Source organism: Mugil cephalus, chromosome 5 (assembly GCF_022458985.1).
Source record: "Mugil cephalus isolate CIBA_MC_2020 chromosome 5, CIBA_Mcephalus_1.1, whole genome shotgun sequence".
NCBI lineage: Eukaryota > Metazoa > Chordata > Actinopteri > Mugiliformes > Mugilidae > Mugil > Mugil cephalus.
In genome coordinates, this window is record NC_061774.1 from 18,015,337 (window position 1) to 18,034,857 (window position 19,521).

The window sequence follows — 19,521 nt, forward strand, 5'->3', positions numbered from 1 at the left end:
CCCAGAGTGACGTCGCTCACCCAGGATGAAAACAGAGAGCTGTCAAGTTACCTACGGAGAGCCAGAGAAACACCGGAAATAAGACTGTTTTACCACAATAAAAGCTAAACGTGCCCAAGGGAATATTTTCAACAGTGCTAGTAAAATTTCCATCAAAGCATGTACTTAGATGAATATAATTGTATTTGACCTGTGCCCTGATAGGAAACAGCATGTTGTATTCAGGAGAAAAAAAATGACATTTATTTTATGTCAGTGTTTCATAAAGAGATGAGAAAAGAGAATATTTAGTTTATCGGCAAGTATTATTTTGTTATTATTTTTATCCCTGGGTAGAGATTGGATCCACGTTAGCATTGAAAAAATAAAAATAAATACGTGGACGGGTAAAACACATCATCCTGCAAATGCTAAAATAAATGTGTTAATATATAGCCTGCAGTATAAATGTGTTAAGGTGCGCAGGATTCCACACTATTGGTAGGAAATATAGATTGGAGTGCAGTGATACGGTATGTAGCATTGCAGAAAATGAGAACTTTTTTTAAAAAGCCTCTTTGTTTTATTTTGAATGCAACCACCGGAAAGTGCACCCCGTGACTGAGGCGCACTGTGACACGCCAGGGCAGCGCGGCGGAGCTGGGATCAGCCGGGAGCGAAAATGTGAAGGTGGAATCCGACTGAGCAGCATTGTGTTGTGTCACTGTTTCCCTGTGCAAGGAAAAAAACAACAAAAAAACACAGCCGACGTTTACACAGCAGGAGCGAGAGCTTTATTTGGATATCCCATCCAAATCTGGGATTTATCCACCCTTATGTTTCTTTTTTCATATTTTGGTGCCTCTCTTTCTGTCCACCTTCTAAGAAATTGACTGGAAGCGGTGTTGCTGAGAGTGAGGAGCATCATTCGCGTTGGCTGGATGTTCGTTTGTAATTGCACAATTTGGAAGGAGCAAACTGCCCCGTGAAGATTTCCTCCTGCTTTATGGGATTATTTTTTGACGAAGCCGCTTTGTTTTGGATAAGGACGCGTTGGGCACCATGAGTTCCAGTGGTAAGTCCATTCTTGCGCGCTTTATCTCCACTTGAAGCGCAAGGACAATGCATGTAGGTGCGAGCGGAGAGAACTACAATAGAACAATAGTAGAAGCAGAGAGTCTCATATTTGCTGGAATACACTACAGGCTGTAAACACTTTGACACGGACTCAAATCAGTGCTTCTGTTTCCTGTCAAGACACATATATTACAATACATGCTCATATTAAATTACCATTTATTTTTTCCCAGGCAGAGAATAAAAATACGTGGGACTGATGTGAGAAACTCTGCCAATAGTGTCTGCCAAGCCCTTAAAATATACTTGTAGCAGGTTTAGAGAGGATAGTGGAGCTAATTATACCTGGAGGTCAAAGTGGCATTTGTCCAGAGTTCATGGAGATTTTTGGGATTCTTCATTCACATATCAGCTGTTGCTTGGACCCTGACAATGTCACTTTCTTTCATCTTTCCCTTTCCTTCTTCGTCAACTTGGAAGACCACCCATGCTTTCAGCTGTTGCCCACCCCCCCAACCCCCCTCCCCCTTTTTTAAAAGTCCACCTGTCTTCTAACACATAAGTTGCAGGGTGCAGGAGCGCGTTCCGTTTAAGGTTTTCTGACCTGACTGATCAGTCTCACATCTTGCAATTTAGGCGTGTGTGAGATGCAGCACATGACAAATAGGTCTGACAGCCTGAGGACTACTCCTGTCATACCTACCCCAGAACTGCCTTGGGGACAGCCATGATGCTAAGCTGACCTTGTATCTGCTGACTCTGACCCTGATCCTCTGTCAGCTGAATCAGGGCTTTCCCTGTGTGGCTCGCGGCTCCAGCCGTATGTGAGCCTGTGCGCTCACTCACATGCGCGCCTCCCCCCTTTTGTTGTGTTTACAAGTTACCACTGGTGGATTTACAAGTCAGGCCGCGTGCGTCGTAAGGTTAACTTTTTAGGGAACCTCCCCCCTGTACCTTAGCTGTCAGCGAGGCCAGTTGAAGCTGATGTGCACCAGGTGCTCCGAGCACTGACGGTGTCAGGCGCTTTCAGTCCGCCCCCCGGTATTACTGCATCATTCATAATCTATCCTGTCATTGTGTGGCACTACATTATTCATCCGGTGCTCTTAACTCTCTAGCACTGAGCCCTGCCTGCCCGTCGTCCCCCTGTGCCGTGCACGTCGGGGAGTGTGGCTGCAGCGTTCTGAGAAAATTAGTGTAATTCTTTTGTTAAGCTTCGAAATGCTTTACTCAGCTGACACAGAGGGGTGGCGCACATGCGCCCGACATGTGGAGAGCTGTCACAAGCTCTTGTGATTCAAAAGCATGTGCTCAAATAGGGACTGAATGCACACACACACATACACACACAACATGTGGTGTGTGTGTGTGTGTGTGTGTGAACATGGGCGCGTGCCTGCACGTGTGTGTGTCAGCGCTGTCACAGCAGGCGATTGGTGGTGTGACATGTGTCTGTACTCTGGCTTTGGGCATAAAAACACAACAGGCATCTGAGCCGAAGAAAGAACATCTCCACTCATCTGCCTCCAGTCAGTCAGACATATGTTCCCCTCTGCTTTCAACACTCTCAAGGTTCGGGCATGAATGGGCCTGTTAAGCCGTGCTGTAGTGTGCAGTGTTTTCCGCTGCATTGAGCGCTCAAGCCCAAAGGCCATCCGCACACACAGAGTAATTACACACAGCTCTGACTGTCTATCTTCATCTTCTGGGCCTTCTATCTCTCATGGTCACCGGGTTTCATGTATATGTGTGTGTGTATGTGTGTGCGTCGGGTCGGGCTGTAATTTTCTGCCTGGCTGATGGACGAGGCAGGACTGTGGGCACAGCAGGTCAGTTTATAGCACGGACGGCCTTGGATTAACGGAAAACAAGAAATCACAATTTACTGCATGTTAATTAAATGATACATTTGAATGAAACATTCTCAGGTGTTTGCATTTGTGTTTTTCAGGAAAAAAAAACACTTGTTGATCAATATACTGATCATTGAGCTCAGGGACCTCAGGGAATGTGCAGAGCCATGCATCACAGGCAGCACTGACACCTCTGTGCGTCTCTCTCTGCCTCTGCAGCAGAGTTCTCAGGTGTCTGACAAATTGCTTCCGAAAGGCATGGAGCAATTTAGCGAAGCGCGTTGCGAATGCTCTTACACACAGGTTTCTCATGTGGTGGGGCTAATTTGAAAGGAAAGTTTCTCTCTGTTATTACATATAGTTTGAGAGAAATAAATGCAGCAGTGGTAGCTGCACTTATACTGTGGGTGTCAAGTATTCTTAGACATATACTAAGCAATAGGGGACTTTTCATGTAGCTGCAACATGAGATTAAAGTGTATGGCTAACTGATCCTCTACTGTTAAACTAAATAACCAATTACATCCTCCTTCAGTCTTTGTTGTCCACTCACCACCAACCAGAGGGCTCCCTCAGGACTTGACAAAGTCTAATCTGACTTTGTAGGATACTGATCCTAGGTTAGACAAACCGAAGCAATTTCCATAGAAAAACGTAGGGCTAATACCTAACACCAGTATTTTTCTCTGTTATGATATGAATTTTTAATATACTGACAGCAAACATTTTTAACTACTAGTGTGGGATTATTATTTATTATTATTTACTCCATACTTAGTCAGTCTACTGCATTAATTCATCTCTCAACCAGTAGAAAATGTTGTGAACCCGTCCAGCCCTAGAAAAACATTGGAATCTGCATCAGACTTAGACGTACTCATGGGACAGCTAGCATGGCTAACATTGGATCTCACCAAAACGAAGCAGAAATAAATAGCAAACAAAACATTTTTAGACCCTGGTGCTGTTTTTGTCGTCTATAGTTAATGCTTTGAGGAAACGTCGCAGATTGTTCATCCATCTCTATATATACCGTGCCTGAACCTCGGGACTTTTTGAGAGACTTCTCAATATACTAAAGCACAGCAGAGTCAAGCACATTGATCCAATTTGTTCAGGAACAAATCTGTAAATCTTGTTTGTTTTTAGCAAACCTAATGTGGTCTGCAGTAGCAAAACTTGTCATGCAGAGTGTTCATTAAGGGCAAAAAAAAAAGACAGTGTCTCCACAAAATTGTTGGAAATGATCCTACGGGAACCGTTAAGGTTCAAGTTAAATTCTCTGTCAAGTTTGTAAATCAATGAAAACGAACAATACGACACATAGGTCCTGCAGGTAAATGTTACATATAAGTTTACACATGAGCAGCTCATTTGTCACTACATACCCTCTATAAATGATTTACTGACTGACAGTGTTCTCTGTATGCTCAGCTTTAAAAAAAACTGTCTGAATGAGTGGATGTACAACTATAGAGGACTTACAGGCAGATTAAATGATGGATTTGTTTTCCGTGCTGTTTCACTGTCAGCTCTGCTCCCCTGGTTTTATGGGGAGAATCAGCTGGAACAAGGGTAAACAAGGAAGGGAGCGCCATCATACGTGATTCTGTGGCTACTGTCTCATCTGGTGAACAGTCTAAACCAGAGCCAAACACCATTTATCACCGCCGATGCCAGACGCCATAGTTCAATAACGCATTAAACAAAGGTAGGAGACAAAGATGCGCAGATGCAAACACAGATGTGGGGATGGACTGATGGAAACTGGGCACTTGTTTATCGCTGCGATGCATTTTCTGGCCAACATAAAACATTTTTACAAAGCGTTAATTTGCTGGTAACTGGTTACATAAATACAGTTTGTTTCTTTATTCCAATGTAAGCTCTAGGCAGTTATGTTTATTTGAAGCTGATTACTTGGTATACCGATGCAGCTGAAAGCCAAAGCACTGGTGCGTCCTCGAGGAGACTGTGTCCATGACCTTGGCTTCGGGTGGTATTGAGTGATCATTCAGACTGTCAGTAGCAGTCTGACCCTTCCCACTCTTTGTAGAGTGACCGCATGTTTGTGAAACCACAGGATGCAACCGGCGCTCTGATGAATTCGCCGACCCAAGGTCCTGACAGAGATGAAGGGAGATAAAGCGAGGGGGTAGGGAAAGGGATGGAGCGACCTGATCATCGACTGCTTAAGACTACAAACAAGGAAGACATGATCTTGCTTTATGCTCCTTTGTGGTTTTGTGCAGAGCTGTTTATGTTATGAAATGGTTGATTTATCAATAGCAAATCAGTTATTAAACTAATCCAGTAATCGTTTTGGTCAATCTTGCTCCCATGTGGCAAATGTGAGGAATTTCTTTGACAAAGACTGTCTGTCGAAAAAAAAGAAATCCAAACCTATTAGTAACTTAGTAACTTTCACTAGGCTGTACTGTAACAGGCATACTAATGTGCTGCTTCTCTCTTGTAAGGATTTCCAGGAGTTGTTCAGTTGCCCAGTTGTAAACAGGTAATTTGGAAGTCTTGTGTGGATTTTGCTTGAAATTTGTTCCCATATCTATTCTTCAAATCTGTTTGCGTATTTCACTCTGAGTGCTGTGTGCACAACAATACAAGACCTGAAAGCATTCTGAAAGTAGAAGCTGAAGGACCCAAACTGCTGTTCCCGTGCTCCTGGCGCTGTGCAGTCTAGACAAAGAGGTTTTTGACAAGGTAGTGGACCTTGGGTGGATCTCAGACAGTAATATGATTTCTAACCAATACATTTTGCACTTGTCAAACAGACACCTTAAGAAAATGAAGGTCTTTCACAGAGACGTTTCACGCCCTCATCACTCGACAGCACTTGTTGTTGCTTGGATTTGTTTTTTTATTGTTGACGACGCTTGGAAACTCTCCAGCATTGTCTCAGACTGGTTTAATCACATTTTTACTATGGGGTGTTTATTATTCCAGATACATGCTGGAAGTCTTGGATGAGATGTTCGCGGCCTGTGACGAACTGTGTTTTAAATTCTCGCTTAGCAACCACCACGGAGCTGGCTGTCACTAAAGAACACTGTGGCTCTACTTTCAGTCCTGTGACCTCAGACAATTCATCACATAGGTCAAGAAGGAGCAGCCGCAATGAGCTGTCGGATGACGTCAGAGAGATAACCAACTCCTTTTTATTTTGCTGCTTTCTGTCTATGAGCATTAGTTCCTACAGATGTTACCAAAATGATTGGAACTGAAATGCCTACAGTTGCTATCTGAGCTGATTTGTTTTAAACCGTGCAGGTCCGTGGTCCGTAGAGGTTGATTTAAAGTCACTACATTTCAAAGTAAAATTGCATTATGTATGCATATCAACCATTCTTTCCTGAAACCCATGATGCCGCCCAGCTCTTCACGCCTCACACTCATCACCACCAGTCTCCTGCAATCCCTTGTGACTGTGCTCCCAGCGTGTTCTTCCCCAGGGCTGTCAGGTCAGGAGCAAAAATAGCAGCAACCTCTCAGTCCCGGGGGACGTTGTCGGCTTCACTGACCGCGGCCCCGTTGTTATGACCTGTCTGCCGCGGGCTGTATCCTCCCGGGGCGCTCTCCTCTCATTTGGAGTCGTGGATTACACCTGTAGTCTGGTGGCTATCGTTCGAGGAATGACTCAACACCGCCGGCACGGCGAAAGATGGGGGACTGCTGGAGACCTCTGTAATGGGTCGCTCAATGAGAGTGAGCGCGCTGACACAATTAAACAAGTGTTACGTAATGCTCCAGCCCCTGAGTCGATTTTAAACCTGCATGCCCTGCTTTCTGTCACATTCATATAATATGCATCTCATTCATCCAAACTTGAATATTTGCAATATTCCCAGCTATCCACTTTGTGATTTTCTATCATTTCAGTGTAATAATCTTCATTCTTCACTCTTTACTCAGTTTTGATGTATATTGTGCCTTTTTATACAATTTTGCCTGGCAGCACTGTGAAAGCAGAGGATGTTATACTGTACTGGAGGTTTGTTTTGGCCCACTTTCAGAAGGTCAGCATTGTAAATGAATGGCTGTTTTCGGTAGCTGTTGGCAATGGCTCACATGTGCTGCCATTAGTCCCCATTATCTCCTATTCACACCTGATAAAATCAGCGTTGCTCATTTGGCTTTATGGGGGTAAAATATACACTTTTCAGGGAGTGTCATTATGCGAACCAGTTGCCGGGCACTTATCAGGCAGGATAGTTGATCCCAGCGGTGCTGCCAGCATTGTGAAAGAAACAATGAACTAATAGAGTGTGGGAGATGGGGAGCGGGAATATAATCATGCCTGCATATTTCCAGTGCCCACACTCCCCTCCCGGACAGGAAAATAAACAAGAGTCATGCATACATTTTCTCCCACGCCCATCGATGTTCTGTAAGTCCTCGCTCTCGCTCTCGCTCTGCTTCAGTCAAATTCAGAGCCTACAAAGAGTGCTCTGAGATGCGTGAGGCTGTTAGACTTTAAGTGATGCAGGTCCTTTGGGATTCATCCAGTGAAATGGAATCAGTAGCTCTGTCACGCCAGCCCAGATGCTGGTGATTCTCTGACTGGAGCTGTAAACTTCTTCAGTCAGCTATTCAGGTAGTCAGGCCAGCTGGGTACCCTGCTATTATACCCCTTCCACAGAGAGCTGGACCACTCCTGCTCCTTAAGGGAGCAATGGAGATAAATAAAAGACTGAACCCAGCTGTTCTGGCACAGTCATGGCATCATGAGACCGGTTCGTCTAATATTCATGTCTTTGCTTGTGGATGAAAGAGAATCTGTTTATAAGCCCACAGAGGAGGAGACGGACCTTTAATACAATTTTCTCACTCATTTAAAATTGACTTTAATGTGCCATTTGTTTCTGGTTATTCCAACACCGCTAAGGCTGTACGTGAGAATTTGCTTTCCCGACTGTGAAATGATATCGGACTTGCGGGAGCGGTAAGGGGATCCATCCAGTTTCTCAACTGATGCAGCAGTGTTTGCGTGCGTGTTTGTGTGTGTGTGTTTGTGTCATCTCGTACGAGTGTGTGAAAAATAGAGACAGTCGGAGAAAAAGCCTAGAGCTTACCCAGCTAACATAGGTGTCAGACCTCGCAGCTCCACAACAAGTGTTGACAGAGCTCCACACTGATCTTATTGTGTGAACTGTGCACAGCACACTCTTGAGTGTAGCCAGTCCCACAGTTCTGGTGGTGGACTGATCAGAAATGCAATTCGTCTTAAGTAACAATGCCAGTAGGAGACCGCATTAGATTCCATTAAGCTATATTTGGTTCAGGCTACGTAACCCCTGATGTATTTTCTGGTGTATATGAGTGAGTATGTATGATTTGTGTTGAGACCCTTGCTTAATCTACCATTCAACAGGTCTGTTGAATTGTTAAGTGCAAAATGTGCTGAATGCAAAGGTTAAAGTGGAAACATTTCAGACGGATACATCGGTAGCGGAAAATACAATTTACTACTGCAGATTACAGATTTAATCAAAAGGTCAGGCAATAATTGATCCTTTTTTTTTTATCATTCTGTGAGCCTGTAGCTCTTCATGTAACATGTAACCCCCTGAAAATCTCTAAAAATGAACTGCTTTCAAAATAATAATAATAAAAAAATCCTGTGACTACTTCAGAATAAAAATTAACTCATATTTTGCCAGATAAATGAGACATATGGGGACATTTCAGCAGATTCGTTTTACCTCATCAAAATTTTACAACTGAAATGTGACTTGTGTAGTTTGACACTCAAATTTAACAAATTCTGTAAATAGTAATGAGCTGCAGCTAATTAGCTTGTTAGTTAGTACTCATTTGAGGACATTGGGACTTCATTGTTTGCAATTCTGCTTTTTCTCAGGTATTAAAATAAACTGTTTTCTACTTTGTTACACATTGGTGACTTTATTATAACATACCATGAAATAATCCCCATGATTTTGTTTTGGTGTATTTTTTTTCCTGTTCAAGGATGACACTTAGGTCCTACTAATCCCAAATACCTTTGAGAAATTGAAAATGCGTAGCAAACAAAAGCTTGGGTCTCAGGGGGTTACTGTGGAGCTGCAGTAGGAAATGTTCATTTTGCATTAGCAGATGATGATGATTTTAAATTTTGAATTGGTATCCAGATATTTGTATATAGATACATGCAAGAATGGGCCGCAGGCTCACGCACCATATGTTTATGTAAATTAACGATTTCCAGTTTTTCCATTTAGATTTCACTAAAAGACAGAGAAGAATCAGTCCAATTTATTTATAAATTGTTTAAAATCTCTGCTTTAGTTTGCCATAATATGCCTTTTTATGTTTTCATCAGCTTATCACCAAGGATCAACAGGCGGTGAGCGGAGCTCCGGACCAATCCGGTGCCAGCGATGTCGGGAAGTATGCAAGGGAGAGGTGGTACGAGTACAAGACACCCACTTTCATGTCAAGTGTTTCACCTGCACCGGTAAGAAATGCAACACTAATCCATGACGAAACAAAGCTGCAAGTGTTAGAGCAGACAAACAGCTGTAGTGATCGTAAAGACAAGTGTTGTCTTACATGGTCCCCGAGCCTGGGAATTCAGAACAGTCGTTAAAGTTACATAACGTGGGAATTCCAGCGGCGACGTCTAACTTTGTCCCATCCTTTACTCCCTGAGCACACGGAGCACGCACACACTTTAACAGATACACCGTTTACACTCGTTCATCCCTCTCCTGCTGAGTGCTACTATTAGCCCAGAGTGGGGATTGGAATGGATCAGAGGTGCCTTGCAGGGGACTTAGGCCCCTGCTAAGCTAGCTTGTTATTGTATAGGCAACTTGGAGGGGATTTTCATTTGGTTGTACACGGTGGGCTACTGACACTGACTCGCCGTAACTAGCTTTGCAGCACTACGAGTGAGCACCGGTGACCTACAATAGATACAGTGTTGACATAATCACTCATCCTGTTAGAGGGGCAGCAGTGTCAGAGCCGTTTGTTTAAAGGGACAGTTCAACATTTTGCAAAATAGACTTCACAGTGTCTACCTTTATCTTTGATAAAGATCAAATCGAATCAAACTATTGCTTTAAGTATCTTGTATATATGTATAGGCATATTGATGCTATAGGTAAAAATAGCAATACATCAAAGCTAACTTTTTGCTGTGTTTTAATGCCTGTGTCAGTCACACGCTGTAAACTGTGTGGGCATGCTGACGGTCCGGTGAACGGGATGCGCTCGTTTCTTTGGCTCAGCGAAATCGCACTGACTCAGGGTCCTTTTCAAATGTGACAGCGGGGTGTAAAATAGGCAGCATTTGCGGAGTTAAAGGCGATTCTGAAAGAGGCTTGTGACGATGGAGCGTCTGTGCGTGTGCAAATTAGAAATCAAAGAACCGCAGAATGCTATTTGTCATGCCGCTGTACCGCCCGGAGGAAGTGCGCTCTGTATTATGTTAATAGTCCCATTTCTAAAGCTTAAGACAGCCAGTCATGGGTTACTTTTCAAGTCGAGTCGACGTAAACAAGCAGCGAGATGGAATGAATGGATCCAATCGCGTCTTTGTGTTGACCTGTGGCGCACGTTTGATGAGTTGTGCCTTGTTTATTGCTTCTCTAAACTTTAAATACATTATTAGATGATCTCTACAGCCTACATTAGTTAGAAAAGACACACCTTGCACTGTTCAGTAGTAGAAACAAAGAAACAGACGTTAAAAATTATTTGATGATTTTCCATTTTGATAGATTATCTTTGTCTTCAAATATATTTTTTTTCTCCTTTGGAACTTGTTTTGGCATCTTTAATTTTTTTTTTTACAAGACTGCTCCTTATGTTTTTGCACATAGTATGTTATCCATCTTGACAAAGCCCCTTTTACTGTACATGCAAAACTTAGCTGGTGATTTTTTTTTTTAAAGCCTGAGAGAAAGAAGCTGGAGGAAGCTGGGCAAGTTGTGTTTACTACTGTCTGTGCAGCGCCCAGACATTCTACAGTAAATAAACACACTCAAGGCTATTCTTTGGAGGGTTGCTGCTACATGTCTACTCGAAAACACAAGCTTGTTGTGAGCACGTACACACACACACGCGCACACACACACATGCGCCCATGCATATAAGCGTGCACACATCTATACATGTGTGCACGCTCACTGTGGTTGTGAGGGGTTGCTGTGGTAACCATGTGAAGGGGCACCCCGGCCCTGGTTGGTGGATATTCTCAGCATCTCTATGGTGCCATCAGCCAATCGGAAGGCTCCGTTCCGTGCCCCAGAGAAAAAGGGGGGAGCACTGGAAAGCGAGCAGAAAAGAGACGGAGAGGGGGGATGGGGGTGCTGTTTGTGTCGCCTAAACATTACATCATCACTTGAGCATAATGCCAATCTGACTCTCACCTTCGTTCCTCCCGCTCGCTTTCCCCCTCGCTCACACTCGGTACAGTAATGGGGAACTGTCATTGATCTTATCGCGTTAGTCCACCTATCGGACCACCCTCCGCTCTCATGTTCCAGAGAGTTCTCCCTCTTCCCATGAGGCTGCAGGGCACTATTGTGTGGCCAGAACCTGCCACATCCCCGCCCGTAATATGCTCTCCTGTATGGGCTTCTGCACAACCAGCAGTTTTCTAAAGCTGTTTTTGTCCCCCGCATAAAAACCTCCCTCACGCACAAACATGTTGCGTTTTCTTTTGAACTTCATAAACTCCAACTGTTCTCTATTGTCCGTCACTCTCGCCGGTTCTGTGTTTACGTCCTGCGGCTGAATGGTTCTGAAATAGCAGGAATAACTTGTCTGTCGTGTTTTTTCTACAATTTTCTCCCTTTATGTCTACTTCTCTAATTTGCTTTCTCCCTGTCTTTCCTGATGACAGCCAGCCAAGCATGAAATCAATTTCTCATCTCGGCACAGGATGACATTGGCATGCGCGGTGTGCGATTTGGACGCTAATGGCTAAACTGTATTATACAATTTCACCACTGTGACAATCCGCTGGCAGCAGCCAATTGCCTTATCTATCACACGTGCTTATGAGCTCTGTGACTGGGGTGTGTTTTAACATCTGATGTCGGTCTTTGCTGGGTATTTGTTTTCCGGCCTGGGTATCCAGTTATTGACCTTGACGGACGATGCTGAGCGCGTCCCAGTTCACCTTAATTTCCACTGCAAAACCACGACACGAAATCTCAGTCATTTCCTCCTTTTTTCCTGCCTCTCCTGCTTTCTTCTGTATTTATTTCAGTCTCGTTTCGCCTCAAAAGGGCTGACTGTGCCCCAGCGAACAGATCATGATAATTCAGCCGGAGACACTCGAAGTTACTTTCACCCACATCTTTTAGCATGTGAAAATACATTCAGCCGCCCCATCCATCATTTTATCCGCCCTCTTTCCTTGCCCACACTTTATGAAGATGCATTACCTTCTGGACGCCACATTATCATAACTCCCCTCTCATGCATTAGTCAGAGGAGGAACAGATCACTAATCATGTGCATTTAACCTCTCTTATGAACCCATTATACGGCAGCTGATTATACAATGGTGGCGCACAGTCAGCTCAAGAAAAAAAGAAGTCTGGAAGATGCAGAAGACAGAAATCAGCACGGACTGATGCTTCAACTCTAGACAAAGAGAAGGCAGTGGGGGATGCACATGTGGACCTAGCAGCACCGTCAGAGAACGTTGTGGTATTGTGTTACGCGCCTTATGGACTGACTCGTGCATGCTGGCCCAGTGACATAGTTACCACATTCGCCCAGCCTGGGAAACAAAATCAGCACCCTTGCGTTCCGACAAAAGCAGCGGGGTGCGGCGGCACGTGCACAGAGCTAACTTACGCGGACGCGTTATAGCTGCGTTTTCTCAACTCGCAGCCAACTCGCGCGCTAACAAAGAGCGCAGAGGCGGAAAAGCAAATATAAAAGCAGAGAATGAGACAGACACAAACACAGACGTGTTCTCACATAAACTGCCAAGCTGCTCCCAGTAGTTATTTATTTTTGGAGGGAAAACCGATTTGTCTCATAAAACGGCGCTAAAGGGAATTGCAGATTTACACAGACAGGTCAAATAAATACTTGACTCCTGCGCTAATGCTCCATTTCTAGCTGGTGTTCTCACCAGGTCTCTTATAAAATTGCAAGATCTTTGTTTTTTTTTTTTCCTTGCAGACCGTGTCTCAGCCAGTCCAGCCTCCCTTAGGATGACATTAGCCCGGCATCACTCGACCTCTATGTACAACATCAACTGTGCTGCTGTTGGAAAGCACGGGAAGTGGAAAATACAAACAGGGAGAGTAATACAGAGAAAGAGAAAGAGAGCACAGTTATGAAGAGAAACAGCACAGAAAAAAAAAAAAAAAACGTGGGGGGTTACGGGGAAGGGGAGCTTCCTGTAGCTATAGCAACGGCTGGTACGCTGGTCCAATCACAATGCCATTGCGTGGTTGCTAGGGAGAGATTCTGTCAGAGGGAGAAGGGAGCGCGGCTGGAAGCGGCGCTTTTCCCTGGCGACGCTTCTGGATTAGGGATAGATGACAGGAATTATTCCTCTGCTAGTTTCTTCCGAGCGTCCCTGTCCTGAGGGCTTTTTCATACACTCCCCATTGTCTCTAGGTGTGTTTATACGTGTGTGTGTCCACAGTGGGGTGGAGTTGCTCAGAGGTGTGGATGCCCAGGTCAGAGGAGGAGGAGCGTCTTCTGAATGATAAAGAAGATCATTAACTGACAGCCCCGGCTGTGTTGGACAAACCTGCGCGTAATTGCACTAATCCAGTGCATCATCTACACAGAGAGCTGGAGCGTTTTTATTGCTTATTACTCAGCCCGGTCTCGAGTCGTGTGATTATCGCTGTGTGTCTGTGATTTCATTCACGCCTGTTTTCCACTCAGCTGAGTCTCTTATCCGCTCTCAGAGGGTTAAAAGCTGAAGGCCTCAGCAGCGTGGTCTGCTGGTATGAAGGGACTCTACTGGGCAACCATCTGCCTCCTTCAACTACAGCAGCCACATACGAAGGGAATCCTGTCACTCATGCACAATTTCTCTGTCTTAGCCTTTAGCTGCTTGTGTTTCTTTCTCCCCTTGCCCTTTTCTGCTACTGTTGTTCTTTGATCATGCTACCATCGTGGTTATACTGATGGCAGTGTCTGTCAGACAGTCTGGACTGAAAAACTCAAAAACGTATGGTTGGTTTTTCATTTTTTTCCCCTAATTAATTAAAATTAATTGATTGATTGACGTAAACATTGACATGTGGTACTGATACCGCCCCCATCCCCAGACAAGATTTTTCCTCTAGTGCCACCATCAGCTCAGAATTTCAATTTGGCCAGGACTGTTCTTGTCGATATGTTTCCCATCAACACCAGCTGTGTGCTTTTTTTGTGTTTGCTTACTAACACGTTCACTAAACGAATGCGGAGAAAAATCTCCGCTTGAGACGTTGCCCATGACAAATATCTGCTGTACATGTGCTGCTGGAGCGACGCAGGTCCTCACTTCCTTGAAATGCATTTTTTTCTCTTCCGTCTCTCCCGGCGGCCGGACGAGCACAGAAAATTTACCCTCCCTCTGCCTCAGCAGGTTCAGCGGTCGCACACGCACACACTATCCACTCCGCTATATCGATTTCAGTAAAAGTAACTGTTGTTCGCACTTTATTAGCTCAGGCTCCAACATGATCCACTCATGGTCCCAGGCGCCGTTGTTCCAGTTACACAAAGGAGCTCAACGCGGTGGCAAAGAAGTCACATCGTGGACATCGGTGTCCGGTGGAGTCGTGCAGGCTCGCCAGCACAAAAGCACAGAAAGGGAAGCTCCTGTAGGCTACAATCTCAGTGATCCAAACACAAGTGAGAGCACATTTAGCATTGAAATATGTCCCTGGGTTAATGCTTGTGATCCAATTTAAAAACAAAAGACATAAAAAGGCTGTCCCTGCTACTAAGCAGATAGCAGCTATTCACAAGACCATTAGACTACTCTAAACTATGCTTACACAGAGGAAGGCAGTTTAGTGGGAGGTCTATGAATGTTTGTTCCCAGGTCGCCCAGACCAGTGGTTCCCAACCTTTTTTTCCTTGGAGCCCCTCCCTCCCCCACTTGTATCTAATAAAAGTGTTTCTCTCTCCTTCCTGTCAGTCTAAAAAAAAAAAAAAAAAAATTGGCACAACTTGAGAAACCCCATTATTTACCGTTCAAGTGTTTCATCCTGTGAAAGAGGCGCAGATCCGGGGAATGGGGAGAGGTCAGAGAAGCCCGGCCTCTCCCTCGGTAGCACAGATGTGGGGGTGAATAGGTGAGTACTCACCCTGATGAAACTTGTCTCTATACTAACACGCACTTGCCCCTTTGCTAAACTGTGCCCGTGGCTGCCCCTGTGTTATCCCGAAAAGGTCTCAGGCATCCGGATATTATTGACAGCAGCACTAAAACAATTACAGTGTGCAGCGGGGCCTCTTGGACGTACTGTACAAAGCAGATCCATTTACTTAATAGCACATTATGAAGACCTAACAGTGGCATAATGGGCAAGAGGGAAGACTCACAATGAGCAAGACTGGAGGGGGATCTGGGAGAGAAGGGAACCAGGAGAGGAAAGGAAAGGTTGCTTTGAGGTGCAGTCCTGTAGAGGTGGGAAGAGAAGGTGCAAACTGCGATAAAGTGGAGACCTTGTGCTCAGAGCCGCAAAGATTTGGAGGCAGTCTTGAAACGGAAAGACATAGAAAGAGAAGGGGAGGAGGCGACGGGGGGTGTCGGGACTATTTCGGGGTTCCGGCCTGGGCCGACTTTGAGAAGGGAATTTTAATTGCATCTGTTGGCTTGAGATAAATACCCAATCAGGCAGACACCCTGTGGATGCCTAATCAGTGCAGTTCTAATGACCACAGCTGCAGACACCAGCGTACGTGCTAACCTCTAATCACTGGACTTATGATCAGGAGATGCTAACTTCTCTCACTGCCAAAGAAAAAAAAAAGCAATATGGAGGAGAGAAGAGGCATCTTTTAGTTTCATTACATCATTACAGTGCCTTTCAGGGAAATATCAGAAAACGAGCAAATAGACATAATGAAGTCTTTGATTTAGTTTAGTTCTGCAAAGCTGATTACATTTTTATGATTTAGGTTTATGTCTGAATAAGTCTTGTTCAAGTCTTGTGCAATAATATGAACAAAGTGTCTTTTATTTACTTATGAATTTTGCATTACTCTGCATTTTGAGCAACAACCGCGTGCGCGTTCCCATGAGAAGCAGGACTCCCCCAAGGCCGTTCATCGGACGGTACAAAACAGACCAAGCTGGTTCTCGATTGGTTGTTTTGGGCCGCCGTTTTTCGAGTGGGCGTCCGCAGCATGTGGTGCCGGTTGTGTGGCTGTAACCGAAACCTTTCTTCTCCGGGCCAAGCCAAGCCACAACTCTGCAGCAGCAGAGCCCCCGAGCTCGCTCCCAGCTCCGCCCACCGTGCTGGCAAACCAACACGCGGAGGGGTTGCTTTTAAAACCTCTGCACGATGGCTGCGGCTGAACTGGGAGATCTTGAAAAATGGCACGCGGGCTATTAAAAGTGGAGGCCCCTTTAGGGCGTCTCGAAGATCGGTGGTTTATCAAATGTATAAAAGCTGCCTCAAAATGACTATGAACAGTTTGTTCTTTACTTTATTTCACACTTTTTTTTTAGTGATATGTATCATTTAAATTGAAATTTTCATCAGCTCCAGCAGTATATAAAATTAGAACATGTGTCTCCCCTGACATAGAGTTATAAATCCACATAACCTGGAAATGCTCAAGTATAAGTTCCTCCAATATGTGCTTCTGGATGGCAGATGAGTAAAGGTATCTTATCATTTTCCACTGTGGATATAACACACCTCATGTGATTAACAGCAATGAGATTTTAACCCTATTTGTTTCAGAGGTAATAAATAAACAACTTAGATGTTAACGGAATTATTAATTTATGTCACATTCAAGTGAAAATCGGTCAGCAGGGTTTCAGACATCAGAGCGGGTTTCAGGTTCACAGATAAGATTGGGTATTAACAACAACCCCCCGGTTCAACCACCAAATGTGCCGCCGCCACCACCACCAGCACCACCAGCACATCACTCAGGCTGGGACCTAGCTGTCTCTAGGGCAACCGTGGAAGGTTTACTTCTCCTATGGCAACTGGGGAAAGGGGACGTCCTTTGCGGTGCATCCAGCCAATCATTCCAGTCAGAAGAAAACATTGTGATTAGCCAACAGGTGAACCGTCCACCCCGGCCGTCCAATCCAGTCTGAGCAGACCCAGCCGGCCAGCTGTGATTTTTTGGTCAGGCGTCCGTATGCTAATTCATACAGTGCATTGCGCTAATTGAGCAGATTCCGCTCATTTGAGAATCAGACTGGGTGGAGACTGAACAGCAGAACCATTCTGACAGAGAGAGGAGACAGAGCGAGTAAAAAAACCAAAGAGAGAATGAGAGAACCAGGGAAAACGATAGCAGCGACCATTTGGCTTTGGAAAATGAAGACGTTGTTTTTGTTAAATAAATACTACTTTAAAACACCAAGATTTTTTTCCAAGGTGAAGAGCTTAATAGTTGTGGAAATATTTCCCCTGTCATTCTCATTTTCCATGAGGGAAGGCATCGGGTAGCCTATGATTTGGGTTTCTGGTAAGAGTCTTAGTCTGGTTCAAAATGCAGAGGGGACACTTTTTGAAGGTCTGTGCCATTGTTCAGTGGTTATGGAAATGTGGTCAGCACATGCACACACACATTTTTACACACGGACTGTTTTGAATCTCGGAGCTCTGGTCTACTTGAGACACCCCCCCCCCCCTCCTTTTCTCCTTTCCCCTTCCAGTTCTGCAGCCACCTTCAGTGACCTGTCACGATAATAAAGATCCATGATCACGTCTGAGCGTACGCACTGTCCCATTTCATCATCCTACCTCCGCATACGCACGCTGCCATCTCATCAGGGATGGATTTATGTGTTTCCATCCTCCTGAGAGAGCTTAGATTGTTTTGTTTTTAAGTGAGAGCCCATTGATCTTTTATTACACCATTAAGTCAATACGCTCCTCTCATAAACAGCTTGAGATTAAATGAGCCCCTTTGAAGGGCTTATGTGCATGTGTGTGTCTGTGAACTCTCAGCCTGCCTAGGTGGCTGTAGGGAGACACACACACACACTGATCAGGCGTAACATTACGACCGCCTTCTGAAAATTGTGTAGGTCTCCCTTGTGCTCCATACTACATCTCAAGATTTTAGTTTAATGTTCACTACTGAGTGAGTTGGATAACTTCCTGATGTGGGCTTCTTTTATTTCCTTTTACTGTCCCTGCATTGCCTTGTAACTTTTATCAAATTACATAGTTTTGAAGGATTACACAGTGTTTGCCATTTTTGTGAAAAGAAAGAGATGATTGATACCACTCTCGTATCTTATTAGAGGTAAACTGCTGTAAAAAAAAAAAAAAAAAGGAGTCTGCTGCTTTTCTTGTAACCGGTTCCCGTGGCACAACATGTGCACGCAAGAGTGGGAAGATTTTTTTGATAGTAGACTGCCAGACTAGTTTTATGTAGCCCTTAATTCGAATCTGTATTTTATTATTGTGTTTGTTCTGCTTCTGCGGCACTGTGGTTCAACTGAGGTTGTTTCTAAATGTGCTCTGTAGCACAGCTTGGGGGCCCGAGGGTCACAGGTTCGCCTCCCGCCCCTTTCGTGGCTGTTGCGCCGTGAGCAAGCACCTAAATTTATCAGGAAATTTTGTGTATTTCCTAAAGCTTGTTTCTCACCTTTGGCCGGCCGTCCTCTGCTGGACACAGCCGGTTTGTCGGTGCATGTGCCGTTACCAGCTGACTTGTTTCACGACGGTTGCAGTTACATGATAATTGCAGCTGTGTAGTAATTACAGTGCCATTGTCGCAGGAGTGTAATCACCAGGTCAGGGCTGTGATTCTCAAGTGGAAAGTGAGGATCCGGGGTGGTGGATGTTTTTCTTTAACTTTGTGACGGGGTCAAAGCGTTTTTTACTATTTAATTGCCTTCTTGGGTGCCGTGCTCGTCAGGTCATCGCCGTAGACTCGTGTCAGCTCTTCCTGTCGGTGAACCACAGACAATGAGAGAAACCAGAGACCAGCAGCCACACTGGCCACCTATCTGTGAAAACGCCACTTAGCTATACTGTTACACCCACTGGAATTTCTTCTCAGTTACATAGCAAAGCGCTGTATGTGTTATCTGCTCAGGACACACAATATAGAGACACAGAAACATACAAGGACTGTGCACTCGCCTTGTGCACTCAATTTCTCCGCCTTGCCCGGCAATATATGTAATGAGCCCGCAGTTGATGTTCTGAGGATGCTGGGAACTTGTGGCGTGTTGTTTTGTCTCCTTCTTCACATTGTTTAGCACAAAATTACTTTTCCACTGATTATATCATTATATTCCCATCAGAGCAAATTGGCTCACCACTGTCTGGAACTGAATAACTTCCCCAGCAGCCACGTGTGAAGAGAAACATGCACACGACAGCACACAGACGAGCAAACATGCACACACAAACAGGTAAAAAAAAAAAAAAGAAAAAAAGGAAGAGCGCTCAGGCTGAAAATA

At 44.7% G+C, this 19,521-nt stretch overlaps 1 protein-coding gene across 7 annotated transcripts in view; it reads left to right on the forward strand.

The window, feature by feature from the left end:
- Window positions 1-630: 630 nt before the first annotated feature.
- Window positions 631-19,521, forward strand: part of ablim3 (actin binding LIM protein family, member 3) — a 42,321-nt gene continuing 23,430 nt past the window's right edge. For all 7 annotated transcript variants that reach the window (XM_047585676.1, XM_047585677.1, XM_047585678.1 and 4 more), the window contains exons 1-2: window positions 631-1,054; window positions 9,247-9,381. In XM_047585676.1, the coding sequence (XP_047441632.1) occupies window positions 1,042-1,054; window positions 9,247-9,381 (148 nt within the window). In that variant the 5' untranslated portion in view covers window positions 631-1,041. The remainder of the gene's footprint in view (window positions 1,055-9,246; window positions 9,382-19,521) is intronic.